At 43.2% G+C, this 18,021-nt stretch overlaps 1 protein-coding gene across 1 annotated transcript; it reads right to left on the minus strand.

The window, feature by feature from the left end:
• Positions 1-310: 310 nt before the first annotated feature.
• Positions 311-15,771, minus strand: LOC139302955 (SUN domain-containing protein 1-like). The gene is made up of 23 exons (XM_070926615.1): positions 15,719-15,771; positions 14,719-14,895; positions 14,445-14,641; positions 14,112-14,138; positions 13,204-13,431; positions 12,863-12,964; positions 12,060-12,212; positions 11,219-11,299; positions 10,394-10,513; positions 9,899-9,997; positions 8,486-8,561; positions 8,001-8,050; positions 7,561-7,790; positions 6,745-7,029; positions 6,241-6,351; positions 6,066-6,130; positions 5,668-5,812; positions 5,169-5,465; positions 4,748-4,832; positions 3,904-4,019; positions 2,650-2,817; positions 2,483-2,575; positions 311-1,573 (listed from the first exon to the last, which is right to left on the minus strand). The coding sequence occupies exons 1-23, from the start codon at positions 15,769-15,771 to the stop codon at positions 1,457-1,459; spliced, it is 3,075 nt and encodes a 1,024-aa protein (XP_070782716.1). The 3' UTR covers positions 311-1,456.
• Between the last annotated feature and the right edge of the window lie 2,250 nt (positions 15,772-18,021).

Raw genomic sequence — 18,021 nt, forward strand, 5'->3', positions numbered from 1 at the left:
GTGGGAGGAGCTATTCCAGCCCCTGGTACCAGAAATCAATTCATTTTGCCTGTAGACAATGTCAGGTGACTGACAGTTGAAGCACTTCTCTAGTTTGGAAACTCAAAAACAACAGTGTTAGAAAATATCTAAATATGCAATTTAGGGGGACTTGATTGGTTTTGAACAAAATGAATAAAATATGTTATTAGGTCACAGTTTCGTAAATGAATGAGTCCTTCATGTCTTTTGTGATTTTAGAAGTAAATTACTTATGAGTTTCTTGAACATTTACACTTAAATAAAAACATTCAAAATTTCATCTTTATTATGTCAAGTTTGAAATCACATACAAAAACACTACATATATTATGTGAAAAAACATTTCGCAAAAGTCAGAATCCTTAAAAATTCATCTTCCATTAACCTGATGACAAAAATAAATAAACATGGAATTTTACAGCAGCTAGTGACACGTAAGAGCAGTTGAGTCCATCAGTGCAAAAATATTCTCAGTTCATTTAAGTAGTAATTTTCTTTGACTTCCCTTAGTAGAGTAGAGAACATTTTTTTCATTTAGTTTCCAAGTTACATTATCATTGTTGAGTACTGCAGCTGTGAGCAGGAAATATTTAAAAAACCCTTCCTACTGGTGCGTTCAATGACACTCAGATGTCTGATGATCAGCGGCTACACCGACAGATTGATATATTTTGCATTTAAAAAAAAAAAAGGTTATGTTGTAATTATTCGTCCTGTTCATACTGGCCATGAAGAGATCCCCTTCTAAAGCCATGTCAATGAAAGTGTTGAAAGTCCTTGTTCTGTATAAAAATGACTTGGAAAGTTAAGAGTTAAACAAATCTAGAAGTTTTCTTCCAAAGTTAGCTCTATCATAGCTTGGTAAGGAAACACTGAATGTGGAGACAAAGAGGACATTTTATTCTAAGAAAACCAAACCAGTTCATTTGTCAACTCAAACTGCTGAAGCTTCATATTATCTTCAGCTGAACATCAAAATGTATTTTTATACAGAAAGAGGACTGTTGATTTTGTGCCCCATCATTACAACTTGATACTTGAAAACACATTTGCTGCTCACAACTGTATTACTCAATGACGTAACTGATAAAAGACAAACGGGCTAAAACATGAAGGACCGTTAACACGGCAAATACAAAACACTGATATAAAAATATTAACTATTGACAGAAAAAATTATACATCAAGTCAAGCCTGTCAGCATTTTCATTTTCCACAGCATCACATTTGGTCTGAAGGGAAGGAAGTGAGTTTAGAGTCACTAGAGACTTGAAAGTCTGCAGTTTCTCAGGCACAGTTAGCAGTAAGCTGGGAGGCGGCTGTGGAAACCTACAGACGTCTGATGGAGCTGCAGACATGTTGCCCTGTTTCAGAGTGTCTGCCGTCTCCACACTGCTTGTGTATTAAATAATCCAACATCATCTCTGCAGTGTCGTCAGATGTCTTTGGGCGTCCCGTGCACTCTGAAGCGGTACATACAGGTGTACTCCTGGTGACCCCAGTTAGATAACACCTGTACCTCGATGATCTGGAAGGCTCTGTCGTTCTCCTCCTGTCCAGAACAAAAAACAGATGGGACGTCAAAGTTGAAATCACAGCAAGAGTTTGGTGTCATCATTGTTGTGGCCTTTTGAGGAAACTACATTCAAAGCTATTTAAGATCGTCACTGTGGCTCCGTCTATAGCTTAAAGGGGCATTTTAAAAAAAGCAACAGAGTTCCAGCATATAGTCGATGCGTGCTACAATAAAACTCTGTAGTCCAACTTCTTCGTTTCAAACGTGTCTTTTTGTGTTTACTGAAAAACTCTTCAAAAGTACAAAAGCATGATAATCACGGTCTAAGACTAGGGTGCTCTCTTGGCTCCATAGCTTCAACTAACCAATCAGAAGCTAGAGCTGACTGCAGTCATTGGTCTTAAGCACACTGCAATGAAACCGTAGAGCTGCTTATCCTTAGCTAATCAAATGTACAACCACAGTAGGAATGGCTCTAACAAAGACTTTAAGAGCTGCAGATACTTCGAAGGAGGCTTTCTGACCTTTGAGCTCAAGTCAGTCCCAAATCAAAATACGAACACTTCTTTAGGGTTAAAATGCTGATCAGCCACATACTAAGCAGAAACTGAACTACCGAACAAACAAATACAGCAGCGGAAACTATATATACAGCAACTATATAATACAGCAGCAACTGTCACTGTCAGGGTCTTCTTACAGGAACGTTTTGGATGTGAGGGCAGAAAAATCAGGTGAATCAATGAATTTTAAAATTGATCTCATTTAAAAGTGCATTTTGGTATAGAACTATAACAATGAGCTTTCTTTACAGTGTGCACTAGTAGAAAACAGCCTGCTTCATACCCTCTAAAGTCCACATTATTTAAATCAGAAATGCCACAAACCCTTTTAACATTTGCATGTGAACACAGCCTACTGGAACACTCTGCAGTCTTTACTCACAGTGACAGAGTACGTCTGGAGAGCTTCTCCATCCTCGTCATAGCTGTAAGTGCCCAGCAGCTTCCCTCTCTCCTGACTCTCATCATCCAGACCCTGAAAACAAACGGTTGAGTATTAAACAGAAACTGGACATCCAAACAGCATTTTTCTGACCTCGTCTCTCTTACGTAGACGTTGAAGTCTCGAGGGGCACTGAGCAGCGTCCTGCTGGGTGCCAGAGCTTTGGGGATGTGCTCCAAGGAGAAGGCGGTGGGGAGGATCTTCATGGAAAGGCGAATCACCAGGAAGCCTGTGGAGCCTCTGAAGGCCCAGCAGTTTCCTGGATGGACTTCTGGCTGCAGGGTGGGCAGGTCAGAAACACACAGGTGGAGCTTCTGCCGGGTTTTCTCCACATTTTACATCACTTTGATTCATTACTAACTGTTTTTATACTGTTTTAGTGGTTCTTTGTCTCAGATAAAAACTAGCTAACTGTATATAAAACAATAAAACTAGCTAACTGTATATAAAGCAGTTCAAACTAGCTAACTGTATATAAAACAATAAAACTAGCTCACGGTATATAAAGCAGTTCAAACTAGCTAACTGTATATAAAACAATAAAACTAGCTCACGGTATATAAAGCAGTTCAAACTAGCTAACTGTATATAAAACAATAAAACTAGCTAACTGTATATAAAGCAGTTCAAACTAGCTAACTGTATATAAAGCAATAAAACTAGCTAACTGTATATAAAGTAGTTAAACTAGCTAACTGTATATAAAGCAATAAAACTAGCTAACTGTATATAAAACAATAAAACTAGCTAATTGTATATAAAGCAGTTCAAACTAGCTAACTGTATATAAAGCAGTTCAAACTAGCTAACTGTATATAAAGCAATAAAACTAGCTAAGTGTATATAAAGTAGTTAAACTAGCTAACTGTATATAAAACAATAAAACTAGCTAACTATATACAGCAGTTCAAACTAGCTCACTGTATATACAGCAGTTCAAACTAGCTAACTGTATATAAAACAATAAAACTAGCTCACTGTATATACAGCAGTTCAAACTAGCTAACTGTATATAAAGCAGTTCAAACTAGCTAACCGTATATAAAGCAGTTAAACTAGCTCCACCTCAAGCAGCTCCAACAGTAAAATGCTGCTCTAACATTGATTCATCAGTATTAACGGTCTAATAATGTCAGATAGAATCAGATATCAGTCACAGGAGACATTTTACTGCAGAACCAGCACTTTAACTCCACAAAGCTGATAATAGATACTACTGGAATTAAATTGATGCGAATGAAAATGAAAGTTTGCAGGTGAAAACTACAAAACTAAAACATAAAAAAAACTGCACCAACATTGTCAGAAGTCATTGTCTCTGACTCGTATGATAACAGATGTCTTGTGGGACGGTGTGTTACCTGGATAACAACTCGAGGAGACTGAGAGAAATACCAGAGAGGAACTCCAAACAAACTGAGCAGAGCTGCCTTTGTCTCGTAAGTCTCCGAGCAGCGAGTGCTCAGGATGCTGCCCCCTGCAGGACGACCACAGACACACCTGTCAGGTACAGATCGTGGCTACAGGTGGAGATTCGACACTTCATATCAAGTCATATTAAAACTTAAACAGGCTTTGGATCTTTGATAAGGTCTGGTATGGTTTGTGACACCTGAAGTTGCCCAATGTCCTCCTGGATTCTTCAGATATGTTAAAATCTATTTAGAACTTTGTCATCTTTATTGTCCATACTGTAATTTCATTATGTTGGTCTCCTCTGTACACGACGTCCATTTCCTGTCTGTCCGTTAGTGGAATTCCTGCAGTTTATAATGAGGGGGAAATGTCTGATAATGCTATGCTAACTACGTTATTTACTCCTTTACTCAAATGTCATTAGCATAACGTTTCATAATGAGATCTGTGGTGTTTTTTAGTGAAATGCAATTTAAAATGTTCATAATTAAACGGTATTCATCAAGTTTCAGGTCGGATATGTCAACCGTCCTCCATATTACCTCTTTTACTAAACGTCTTAGATATTAGCATGCTAACGTTAGCTTTGTTAGCTGGTTCACTTAGCAGTTACAGCTGCAGTTAGTGGCTGTAAATATTTAGTAACAACTATTCTCTACGTCAGAACTTGTTAGTGTTTCATGTAGTGATGATAAAACACAGACTGATCTGATTTACCACGACCACACGAGGAAAAATAAATAAATCAGATTGATTATAAAAGAACCACTGGGATGGTTTGTTTCTGACCTCCAGACTCCAGAGCATAGTCCGCCAGGCCAGTTTGGTCGTGAGAAAACAGGCGCAGGGCGTTCTTCACGATGACATGGACGTCCTGGATAAGACGAGTGATTAGTGAACTTTCAGGAGCTGCAGCAAGAAACTATATGAATGATACAGCCTCCTATAATTTTACACGACAAGTGCTCTTGCTAACAGTAGCAACAGTGTTCGCTACAGGTCCGATGGCACAGACCAAACATTTTTGGTTTTGCACAGATTAAACAGACGAGATATAACATGGTGATCAGGGAGGTGCTGGTAGGTGAATTCTGCTCCCTTTGAATCTGTACTTGAATCTTGAATCTTGTAAGACGCATTCACATCCTGCAGACTCCCACAGTAAAATAAATACCAGACCACCCAGCCCCCCCCCCCCCTCCCCCCTCACCTCCAGGGTCACAGCGGCCCCAGCAGCCCCGGCGGTGTGGAGGACTGCTTCTCTGACCGACTCATCAGCGCGGCGCTGCTCCAGCTGCAGGCTGATGTTCTGCAGGATGCTGAGCTCCAGGGAGGCCAGCGACGCCTGCAGGTCGGCCCCGCTGACGTACTGCTGCGACAGCCACTGGAGGAGCGACTCTGGGAGGCCGGCCGCGTCTTCGAAGGCCCCGCCCCTCACCGTCAGCTGGTTGCCGTAGACCAGAGTCCGAACCTCATCACGGACCTGAGCGGAAACCTGCGCTGAAATCTGAACGTTGAAGGTATGAGGAAATAGGAATTGAGAAATGTAATGTACCAGTATTTTTTAATAAAAGTGTATACGAAAAGATAAAGACATATTCTGCACTATTTGGTCAGCTGCCTGTCTGATACACGTTTGTGTACATACAGCTAACAAGCCTAACCTCGCTGCTTCGTTACTTTAATGAAGTGTACGTCTTCTCTCTTACCGTCTGCTGGATTCTGTCAAGTCGTTGGCAGCCGTCCTGACACCCAGACAGACCCTCAACATCCCGCCTGACGTCCTCCAGAGCCGCCTCCAACCGTGCAACCTCCGCCAGCAAGGCATCATGGGACCGACGGTCCACAGCAACACTGGAGGAAGTTTCAACAATACTGTAACCCGTATAAATGCTGTCAGATGTTTAAGTGTTCCCTTTCACACCTGTAGACTGATGCCTTTTACTTCTGGTCATGTTCGTGTTTTTGTCCTTTCGGTTTGTTAGTAAAAAGTCAGTTTGGTTTATTTGGTCACAATGTTGCCTTTTAGTTTTCAGTTCAAACTCCAGCTGTGACAGTGGCCTTAAACTGACTGTAAAGTGAAGAGGAGGATGAGGATGAAGGTTACCTGACAGCAGCTGGAAGTGTTGTTGGTGAAGAGGAGACTGTAGCAGCTTCTTGTCTCCACTGCACCTGCTGAATAACACAGAACCAAAACTGTCCTGAAATCGACAGAACAAACACTGGAGCTTCTGTAACCATCAAATCAGATTAAAAGTAGTCCGGGAACTGTTCTGTCACACCTTTTCTGTCATGTTTAATATCATGTAGACGTGGCGTACCTCCAGTGTCTGCAGCTGCAGCTCCAGCTGATCCAGACGAGACGCTTGGCTCTGCTGCTGCGACAGATCCTGCTGCCGAGTCTACAGACACACCAACAGGACGGAAACAGACTCACTACAGTAGACCAGTGGTTCTCAACCTTTTAAACTTCTGTGAATGAAGTTCAACCAGAGAAAGATTTTCCTTCAGAATACAGTAGGGCTTTATATTAAAGGGTCTGTAAAGTCCTGATCATTTCTGAAGAACTTTCCTGGAAAGAACTGCACAATGTGGCACCAACAGTTAAAGTCCAGACGATGTTCAATTGTTTTCGACATGCAATCAATTACTAAGCTAAACTTATTTAAGCCATATTTGATGTTTCCAATAATAAATTAATGACGAATAAAGATTTACATGGTTTAAATGGTTTAAAATCCACTCCCATCTCTGAGCTGAACGTCCTGATGTGTACAGTATCTGACCTGGTCCCTGTGCTGCCTCTCCTCGTCCAGCCGTCTCCTGAGCAGGGACAGCTGCTGGTCCAGCTGCTGGTCCAGCAGGCCACTCAGCCAGGGCTCCACGCCCTCGCTATGTGTAGAGACCAGCTGCTGCTGCTGCTGCTGCTGCTGCTGGAGGTCAGCGTACAGTCGGAGCACCTCCCTGTGTCTCTGCTCCTCCCTTCGGCCTCCGGCCTCCACGCGCTCCCACAGCACTGTCAGACTCCGCTCCAGCCGAACGAGCCGCACAGACTCGTCCAGTGCCTCCTCCTGCGAAGAGATGGAAACTTCAATGGTCACAACTCGTATCTGAGGGCTGTTTGTAAAAGGCTCAGAGAGAAACGAGAGATACGACAGCTGTCACAACATGCGCATCCATCCATCTCTCTCCAAGATGCAGTCTTCAGACAGCTTGTTTTGTCTGACCACCAATCCAAAACTCAAAGATATTCATTTTATAAAGATATAAAACAGAGAAAAGCAGAAAATCAGGCACTGGAGAAGCTGGAGCCAGTGAATGATTTTACAAAACAAAACAATCTTATTTTCCGATTGATAAATCAGTTCAAAACTACTTTCCGGATAAAATATTCTACATAAATGTTGTAATACAAATGAGCAGGCTTAAAACCTTTTGGGGATTTTTATTTTTAGAAGAACTATTCATTTAAAATCCCTCAGACAATAAAGCTGTTAAATGTTCACAGTACCTGCTGTTCTTTACAGGGTCGTTCTTTTAGTCAGTACACACACAAAAACACAAGACACTGAAGCTGTGAAACACACTCCCGGTGTCCGTACCTCCTCTGCTGACGGTGTTTCAGCCAGTGGATGTCGGCTGCAGAGCGGCTCCACGTGGGGCTGCACCTCCCTCGACTCCTCCACGACGCCCTCTGCCGATTGGCTCGGGGGGGACACAAAGCTGTAGATGGAGGACAGACCGGGGACGTCAGAGACCACCGTCCTCCACTCTGTGACGCTGACAGCTGGAAGAACAGACTGTAGACCAGCTGGACCGAACCAACACAGGCCTAGAAGGGTGAGAAAACGTTTGCGTTTGAAAGCTTCAGCTGGTTCCGACCTAGTTGGACGACGTCCAGTCGGGGCTCTCCTGTCTACAGACACAGCTGCATGTTTTACTGAGTATCTATTAACCAGAGTTTCTCCACTAACAAGTTACACAACTGACAACGACAACAACGCAAACAGTGAAGACGTCAGTGAAGTTTGCAGGAACCTACTGAAGAGGAGCAGCAGAGGGAGGAGAACCAGGAGGAGTCTGAGAGGAAACCTGCAGGAGAAAAAAAACAACAAACCACAGTTTGGTTTGAAAAGTCAGACACTGAGCAGAATGAATCCTGAGAACACACAGTTCATTCAACTTAAACGTTTTCAGCCTGTATGTTCAGTATTAAAGCAGATTGGCGTCAGATTTCCTTCCATTATGCATCAGGTTTGAGAGGCTTTGGTTCTGTTACTTTGTGTGAACTCGGGCTCCGAGGTCTCTAAGCTAATTCAGCGTGGCTAGCTAACGTAGCTTTCACAGACGACGGCGGACAAGAACAACAGATTTATTCCTCTTCTGTGACAGTGAACACACAGTGAAACACATGAACCTGCAAGTAACACACAGCAACGTTAAGCCCTAAACATGACGTGTAACAGGAGATTCATTTATATTCAAAAAGATGAAAGAAATTAACAAAAAAAACTTTTAAAAACTTGCCGGGTCAGGAGGAGGCTGGTGTTCATGTGATGCCATCGTCTGTTGAGCCACCTGTACACATCACCTGCTGTCTTACCTAAAACACACACACTCAGATGATTAGTTGCAGGAAAAAGAGAAGATGATCACGTTAGTTGGACGCAGCGTTGCTGAGTTAGACTACAGCTGAAACACACAAGAGCGCAACAGACGGACTAAGCACAGTTGACTTTAAGGCCGGTCGATGTGAACACAATGATAACCTCAGCATCAGCCCATGACGGTCTTCATCCTCTCACCTGCCACATGAAGTCGTGTCTGCAGCTGCGGCCTCAATGTGAGTTTGACCTTAAGTGAACTTTTGAGGTCATTTATAAAACAGCTGAAAAGTTTATTTTTACTCTAATGTCACACTGGGTCACTATTCTTTAAGATTTTTGGGTTCAACTAACACTTCATTTTAAAATATTAACTGATTAAGTGTTTTGTCAGTATAATGGTAAAACTGACCAGCGTGACGTCTTCAGGTGTCTGACAGAAAAGCAGCAAATCCTCACGACGAGAAGCTGGAAACATTTTGTTTTAAAATGACTAAACTAATTATTCAATTATCAAAATATTCACCGTCGTCATGGCAACTCTAGTGCTTTTAAAGTCACCGTCAGCTTCTTTCGACTTTCTCACTTTAAACATTTGAACACTATTAAATGTTTAAACTAATTCTTGATCTTTAACTCGACACATGACTTGAGACGTTTGAGTCGACCACATCTCTAAAGTTTAGAGTCTTTAGATGAAGAGAGAGTTTGTTGGTTCATAGTCGGTAGTTTTTTTCTTTTGGCTCTTTTGAAGTATGAAAGTTGGATTTCTTTTATATGCATTCCTCAGACGTCCACACAGTAAGTTTTATATGGAACAGTAAGTCTGCTTTTATGTCATTTATATGTGGATAATTTGTTGTCTATCATCACTCACAGAAACGTTCAATTTCAACATAATTTATGAAGAGTTTACTTTTTGATGTTGGACCTTAATAAGAATCGTGAGGCTTTCTGCTCCCAAATGACGTTGTCAAGTTTGAGTGAGGATTCAGCTGAAGACAGATGGAAATCTCTCCGGCCCTGTATTAAAGCTAATGCCATTTCAAACTCTTGAATACCAAAATATCAGACTCAAGAATCCAGTTTTGAAGACCTGAGAACCATAAACCTCTGTACATGAAATGCTGTGATAGAACTCATTGCCTTCACATCTTCATTTACATGCAGTGCAGAAGCAAACACAAGAGGAAGCGCTGCACTGAGGTCAGAGTCATCTCATCTACAAAGTAAGAAAAAGAGAAGAAGCCAACATGGAGCTCCGACACAAACATGCTGCCTATCAGCAGAAGAGCAGCAGAGGAATCAGTCAGTCACACGATGATACGGCGGTAACCTGCAGAGCGTCCGGCGCTCCGAGAAGCAGAAAATGTTTCCTTGGTCAGAGGCCAAAGTGCTGAAGCTGCTCTGTGAGTCAGCTGACAGAGACACGAGGCTGAGGAAGCAAAGAGGCGTCACAGACTTTAAGAAGAGGAGAAGCACTGAAACTGACGTTTAGTTGACAGAAGATTCAATGAGAACGGGACGAGTGTGTTGCTATTGTGACAGCTGGATCCGGTTTGTACAGGCAGGAAATTTGTGGAAACTTATGGATATTTAATGTCGAGAATTTTTAACAGGAACTCTGCCATTTCCCCCGAAAAACACCTGTGGGATTTGTAGTGTTGTGTGTGCGTCATTAACACCACCACAGTACATCTGTAGCTATAAACTGCCATTATGACGGTGATTGTTAATACGACAGATTAATCAGATTAATTAGTCAGTTCATCTGTTCGTCCTGCACTGACACAACAACATCTGGTAAAGCGTTTCAGATCAGTGATTTAACCTGTAAAGACAGCAGCGCTCCACATCAGCCCCAACAAACAGGAAGCCACTGAGGACCACGCCGGTGAAGGTGAGGCCACGGTCTCCGTCTCCGAGCGCTGCTTCTCCTGACAGTCGTCACCTGTAGGTGTCAGCAGTGCAGGAGTGCGTTTAACCGACAGACAAGTTGCAGTAAAAGGTGGAGAAGGTTTAAGTCCTGCAGCAGCTGTAAGGAACATGATCCAGTTCTACAGAGACCTGAGAGATGCTTTCAAGGAACAGTTCAGAGCAAAACACCAGCAGAGAATATTTCTCCTTGGAAAGATGATCGACACATATTTGTCAAGTAAATGTCGCCTCAGCTGTTTCCAGTGTTTCATGTTAAAACCATGATGTGAGACAGAAGTGATGATCAGAGACCAACTTTGTCTTTCTACTGGTCCAGTCCTCCACTGGTTTCTATTCATCACCTCACAAATAGGAGGAATGGTGCATTTGTTAGGGACTATTTTCAGCGGCGGATGAATCCACATTAAGTGCTCTATGAGTGCCAGGGACCAGAGGTCATGAATGTGTAATGAACCGCATAATAGATAAAATAAAATATTATTAATAATAAAAAAGGCAAAACATTCACTGAATCATCTCAAACGTTGTTTACCTGTTGATCATCTGACAAACCGAAACAGAATAAATACTCCTCTGCAGGAAAAAGCATCGCCAGCAAAACACACAGGAAGTCAAGAAGATGTGTGAGTGTCACTTAATACTTTATGTAATAACAGTCAAAGCCCACAGTGGGTGTCAAACCATATCAAAGATGTCCTGTTGGTCCTTAAACACTCACACAGAGACCCGTTGGGGTGAAGCTCCCTCTGGTTCGTGGTGGACTCCCTCAGGCTCATGACTCCACAGTGACCGGGTCGAGCTGCAACAGAGGAAACACAGTCAGGACTCAGGAGCAGACCGAGGCATCACCACGTCCACATCCGTCCTCTGAGCCGAGGACCAACACTGACTGCAGGCAGGGAGGGAGACAGACGGCCAGATTTGCATTTTGCCATGGCAACAGCCAAAGTGAAGGGGTGCAGCCCATTTGTTTGGGAGGAAACACGGCAGGTGAGCAGTGACGGGTCAGGACTAAACAACACACATCAACCAGGGGTCTCCGAGGCCTTTAGGGTTAGGAGGTTTTGGGGGATCTGATGGTGATTGGGGAGGGTCCCGAAGGTAGTTCTAGTGGGTCTTTGGGACGTTTTAATGTACACTGAGGCAGTTCTAGGGGTCCTGTAGGCAGTCCTTGTAGTGCTTGAGGACTTATTAGGGACTTGGAGAATCTAAGATAAGGAGCACTGAAGCTGTTCTGGAGGCGAATCAACGCTTCACAAACACACTTTACATTCAGTTTACTTCTTCCTCCTCCTCCTCCTCCTCCCTGCAGCAGCTGCTGTTCTGTGTGTCAACAAACGTTAGTTTAAACTCCACACTGATCCTCTGTGGAAGAAGAATTCTGTTTAACAGATAAAACAGCTGAAACAGAAAGTTGGAGCGATGTTATAAAGAGGAAAAGGTGACGTTAACCAAACAGCATGTTCAGGTGAAGAAGAAAGTGTTCTCGTGTTATTGGACGTTTGTGACACCTGTGTCAGGTAGGAATTAAAGTGGACAGGCACGTTTACAGTCAGTACCTCCGTGTCTGTTATCAGTCTGTATGTTGACCTGTGAGAGCTTTGAGGCCCGCCTCCGACACACCTGCCAGGTGTGTGTCAGCACAGAGACACAGCAGGCTGCAGCTCTCCTGACACACAGCAGGGACGAGTCCAACCACAGCTGCAGCACATCTGGAACAGCCAAGAGTCAAACTTCAATCAAGACAAATCATCTAGAATAACAAAGGCGCGTGCAGGAAACCCGGGACACCTCAGGTGTGATGTCAGGTGCAGTCTGACTCACTGTAGTGACAAACAGGAAGTGGTGATTTACACATGCAGACTTCTACACAATAAGTGTCTCCACAGAGAGGACGAGGAAGCTCTCGGTCTTTACCGACGGTGAGAGGAAACGCAGCGGGGCAGGACATTCACTTCAGAGTTACAGTCAGTACTTTATTCATTTATAAAATCTGTCTCAGTCCAAATATAAAAAGACGTTTAGACTGAAATATACATACAAGAAGTTTTCAGTCAAACACACTTTGAAGTCCAAAAAGAGAAGAAAAATAACGTTTTCATGGTGAAAAAGGCACGAGGGTCATCAAGATACTGAAGGTTTTTTACTTTAAAAGCCCATAAAACTTTCAAACACTCTTTGACTGATGGACCAAGACAGTTCATGTTCCTCTGATCCTAAATGCAGAGAGAGGTTTCACTAGTTCAACTAAAAAGGTACCTACAGGTTTGTGGCTCAGAGCTCTGAACTAATTTCCTGCCCCTCTGAAGAACAGAAAGCAGCCTGTTGGTTCAGAGGAGACCCGGCCAGTCAGGTCTGCTACCTGTCACATGGTGTTTCTGCAGCATCAGGTGATGATAAAGCAGAGTGAGCAGGGACGCCACACAGGCTGCTGACCTGTCCCACATGGACACCAGCACACCTGCTGGACAAAGGTGCATTAAAGACAAACAACTGATCAGAGTCCAGTTCCTTTAACTTAGATCATGTCTGGATTTCCTGCAATGAGTTAAAGAACACAGTTAAAGAGCAAGAAGAGGAAATTATTATACAGCAGAGAGCACCAAGAATAAAAAGCTCCACGTAAACAAGATAAACTGTCCATCACCGCTGGGGATTATCATCATCATCTGACAATCACCGCCTGTCTCGCTCTGTGCTCACCTGTCCTGCTCTTGCGGTTCCGGTCTCTGCAGTAGATGGTGGAGGTTTCGGGGTCTGCGGGCTCCGAGGGTCCTGGTCCCGTAGATGAGGGGCAGAATGTGGTGACGGACTCCTTACAGTCTTTACAGTAAACCCTGCTGAGGGTCTGGACCAGGTGTTTGGGACAGCGGCCATCTGAACCAATCAGAGTGCGTTCTGGCGGGACGGTGCGCTCTATGATGGTGCTCTCTGTGACGGAGACACAAACTTTAGGCTGAAACTAACAATTACTTCCATTATCTATTAATCAGATTATTTTATCGATGTCTGTTTGGGAAATCATGAGTGATATTTTTCACTTTTTGTCAAAGTGACGTCCAGCAATGTCTTGTTTTGTCCGACCAACAATCCAACAGCCAAACATATTCAGTTTATTAAAGATATAAACAGAAAAGAAGCCGGAAGCAGCATTGTAACTGGAAAAAACTACATCAATGTGTAATCTGGATCTGTGCATCCTTAATACAAATCCTTGTACAATTTCCCCCCGGGAATCAATAAAGTATTTCTGATCCCGATTCTGAAATACAGTGTTTTTGTTACACTAATGAACCAGACTCCATACAGTAATTTAATAAACTTATAAAAAGAAAAAAGAAAGAATTACATTTTAATAATAAAAAAAAAAGTTTTGTTAAAGCATATAAACTTCTGTAGTTTTCAGGTGTGTCGGCACTTTAATCTAAGATACTATAATATATAATAAGAGATGTATTACACTAACTGGATATTGATCTTAATGAAACAATTGATTTAATCTCTAAAAATTAAAGCGAGTGGAAAATATACAGTGCTGCCAATTAATGAGGAGATGACATTTCATTTGGAAACTGTGGTGAAAAGTCATTTATTCTAAAGTATGAACTGACCTTTAGGATCCATGTCGTGGTCCAAACCTGTAACAGGAGGAGGAGGAGGAGGAGGAGGACACTTGTCAGACAAAACTCCACTTAAACCAACTTGTGTTTGGAAATTTCTGCCCTAAAAGTTTTGTTCATTTTAACTTTCATGTTTTCACTCAAACTACTTTCCACTGAAGAAATAGTCCCTTTGAACTGTTGACAGTGAGTTCTGGGGATTATCCAGAGTAACGGGGACATCCTGTCAGATCAAACACAAGTCAGCTGGCTGTATAAAGAGCACCGACACCACGCGCAGGAATAATGAGACACAGGTGAGATAAAGACGAAGAAGAGTTTTACCCCAGAAGGTGTCGACCAGCGTGGTCTCCTGAACGGAGGACTCGTCCAGCAGGGAGGAGAGCAGCGAGGCGTCGGAGGCCACGCTGTGGAGGCTGCTGTTGAGGAGCGACTGACCCGTCAGCTTACGAGGAGTGCTGAGGAGGAGAGACTCTGAGCAGGAGGCCGAGTGCTGCTGAGAACGACGAGACTTCAACGACCTGGAGGAGGTGAGATGAAGAAAACGTGTCTCAGCGTGAAGTAGGACAGCAGCAGACGTGTACCTGATCACACTCACCTGGTGTTCCTCCAGCTGGTTCCTCCCACACTGAAGGAGGCGCTGCTGTGTGGCAAACTGCGGTCCAACAGGCCGTCATCGAGCCGCAGGCTGCGTCTGGACATGATCCCTGTCTGGAGGAAAGACACGATCTGCTGCTCCTTCTCAGAGTCTGACACAGCTGCGGAGTAGCTGGAGCTGAGGAGGAGGAGGAGGACAGAGTGAAGAGGAGATGAGAGGTTGTTAGGAGCAGCTGTACTTACAGCTAATTAGCTAATGTTAGCATGCTAACAAGGTAAACGTAGGTGGTAAACATGGTAGCTTAACAACCACAATCGTTTTTACGTCGACTGACGACCAAAATCAAACTTATCTCAGCGGCACTACAGCCTCACAGACACGTATCCTTGTTTATTTACTCTCGATACTTCCGAGGAGAGCTTTCTCAGTTGTTTAACTGTAGAGACCTCCCCAGGGGGGTGTGGGAGGGTTTAAGGGGAGGCAAAGAGGAAGTCAAAACTCAGGCAAATCTGAACACACAGACATGTTAATCTTGAATAAACATCCATAAATTTGCTCGGAAATCAGAGAAAAAAAGTCGCTCCTAACTGCAGAACTTCCCTGAGAATCCTCCTGTTTTTAAGTTTCCTTCAGTGTCTCAGTGATCAGTGATAGCTGTCTGTCCATCCATGAGGACACTGCAGACAGGAGCTGCCAACAGCTGATTCAGCTACTTTTAGAAAAGTACAGAGACAAAATAAATATTTTAAAAGTTAGATGAGGAGAAGCTACCTGGGAGTTTAGAATAAAAAAAATAAATCAGTATTTACTGATAATTTTGTTCCGATATATTGATGAGTCAGCCAGAGAAACGGCAGCAGGAGGCCGTCAGTCTGATTACAACACACTGCTCTTCAAAACAAATCCCTGTAACCTTATCAGACACCGAGAGCCAGTCTGACCTACATACTGACACACACACGGCACTAAAACCACAGAAGAAGGTGGTGAGGATACACACAGGTCTGTCCAGCCCCAGCTCTGCAGGTCCACGTCCTCGTCACAGACGCTCATCCCAGGGCACAGAGGCACAGCGGACACACATCACCACCAACACATACACACAGCTGTGTGGCAGCAGCACAGTTCCAGTTCACCTTGCTTAGACTGCTGCAGACAGCACTTCCTGTTAGAGCTCCGGGTCAGTGAGCTGCTTAGACCCCGCCCACACACACACACACACACACACACACACACACACACACACACACACGTAAACAAATGTGACACGTAAAGTGTAAATATGGCCTAAATAAATAAACTTGGATCTCGGACATTAAAATGTTACCTAAACATAAGCACTTCATACAATACTGTCTTAAAATGTAAGATTAAAATCTGAAGTATTCTTTCAGTATTGACATTGTTCCAAACTCAGAGTGTGTGCAGAATCATTTTCTGCTCTGGAATTCATTTACATGCCAAACTCCCCTGAAAAAACTGCAGGCTTGTTGTTTCTGAGGGGATATGTATTTTGAATGAGGAATGTTTGGGATGTCTACAGTCCAAAAGGAAACACACTCAGTGTTGGTCATCAGCTCTTTCTCTGCAACAACACATGAGTCAAACAGTGAGGAACGTGAGATGCAGCAGATGGACCTGAGATGAAACATGAACACTTTGTCAGGTTTTACCTGGACGAGACAGGAGAGGTTCAAACTGAGGAGCAACTAAACACTAAGCAGGTCACAAAGTGGCACACAGAAACCAACTTACCACCAGCTGCAGGTAAATGCTGGTGTGTGACAGGTAGGTGGGCAGGTGTAGAGATCACCTGGACTGTGGTGGAGGAGAAACTGAACTCCCTCTCTGACCAGCCTCAGTAAACCTCTCTGGATTACCCAGCAGCCCTCACCTTGAGCCAATTATAACCGTTCTGCAGAGCTGCCTGTTACAGCTGCAGTGATCTGTATTGGCCTGCTGAGGGTGCTGTCAGTCCACACATCTACTGTCTGATGAGGAGACCACAAATACAACTGCACTAACGATAATTGTCATTATCGATTCAGCGTTTGGTCAATAAAATGTAAGAAAATATGAAAAATGTCCAAAGTACGTCTTCAGATGTCCTCTGTCCAACCAACAGTCCCAAATCAAAGACACTCAGTTTACAGTGATGAAAAACACAGAAGAAGAACTGGAAAGTGGCAAATTCTCACATTTGAGATACAGGAGCCTGCAAATATTTAGACTGTTTGATGTTTTTATTTTTGATGTTAAAATAAAATGTAAACTAGGGACAACTCACCCACGTGTCTTCAGTCATTTAACTACACAGTTAAAGGGCCTGTCAGCTTTTAGCCAATCAGCGTGGAGCTCATAGAGCTGACGTCTCAGAGGACCAATGATATCCCGCGTTGGGCGGGCCCCCGCGAAAAACGAACGGTCGATGTGCTAACGTTAGCTTTAGCTCTCAAGCAGTCGATACAAAATAAAAATACAGTACAAAATAACAGCTGCAAGCTACTTACCTTCCACAAAGCTCTCAGCAAGAGGGAGACTCTCCCACAGCAGAGTTTAACGGTGGAACAACAGTTGGCTAGATGCTGCTAGCTAAACGCGCAGTATAAATGCTGAGAAAAGACAGTTTCCAGTCTGTAGTCCAGCTAAAAGACGCCGGTTAGCGACATAACGATAAAAACGGGCATGAGTCACTCACAACTATTCTTTTCAAATAGATACGTTTTCTAAATGTCGACTGACTAACAACAAGCCAGACAGGGAGCTGACGGTTGCTTCGTGCTTAATTAAGGCTGTACAGGTTTTTATAAAGGCAGCGGGGATTTATCGTCTCCGTGTGGCGGGAGGAGTGAATAAACATCAGCACTGAACTGCCAAAGATCATAGATTGTATTTAAGATAGTTCACATCCTTTAATGCATGACTGCTGGTTGTCTTTACAGTGTATGGGGCCGCTTTTTCAACATTGTTGTTTGTTAATTACTTTTAATCTATTTAAGAATAAGATTTCATTGAAGACGGTTTGTTGTATCCTATGTCATATTTCCCATTAGTAAGTGAGAGCTATCACAGCTACAACAGTTTATGTTAATAATCTGTTTCTTATATACAATATATCAGCAGTACGATTGTGCGTGTGGATGTTGTAATAAAGTTGTAATATCTTTATTTCAAAATGTTAGTCTCGTATCAGTAATAAAACAGTATTACTGTAGGCGAAGACGGAAGTACGTGGTGGTGAACCATCACTCACAAAATAGCTAAACCTGACGTGACCCGGATGTAGAACCGTCCAGAACGAGG

Source organism: Enoplosus armatus, chromosome 20, assembly GCF_043641665.1.
Source record: "Enoplosus armatus isolate fEnoArm2 chromosome 20, fEnoArm2.hap1, whole genome shotgun sequence".
In the NCBI taxonomy this organism is placed as follows: domain Eukaryota; kingdom Metazoa; phylum Chordata; class Actinopteri; order Centrarchiformes; family Enoplosidae; genus Enoplosus; species Enoplosus armatus.

Bases quoted from the DNA above. Each gene is read 5' to 3' on its own strand.
- LOC139302955 (XM_070926615.1), bottom strand. From the start codon at position 15,771: ATGAGCGTCTGTGACGAGGACGTGGACCTGCAGAGCTGGGGCTGGACA. The intron at 7,030-7,560 runs GTACGGACACCG...ATCTCTTCGCAG, and splicing joins AAACACCGTCAGCAGAGGAG to GAGGAGGCACTGGACGAGTC. The intron at 6,352-6,744 runs GTCAGATACTGT...TAGACTCGGCAG, and splicing joins AGAGGCAGCACAGGGACCAG to CAGGATCTGTCGCAGCAGCA.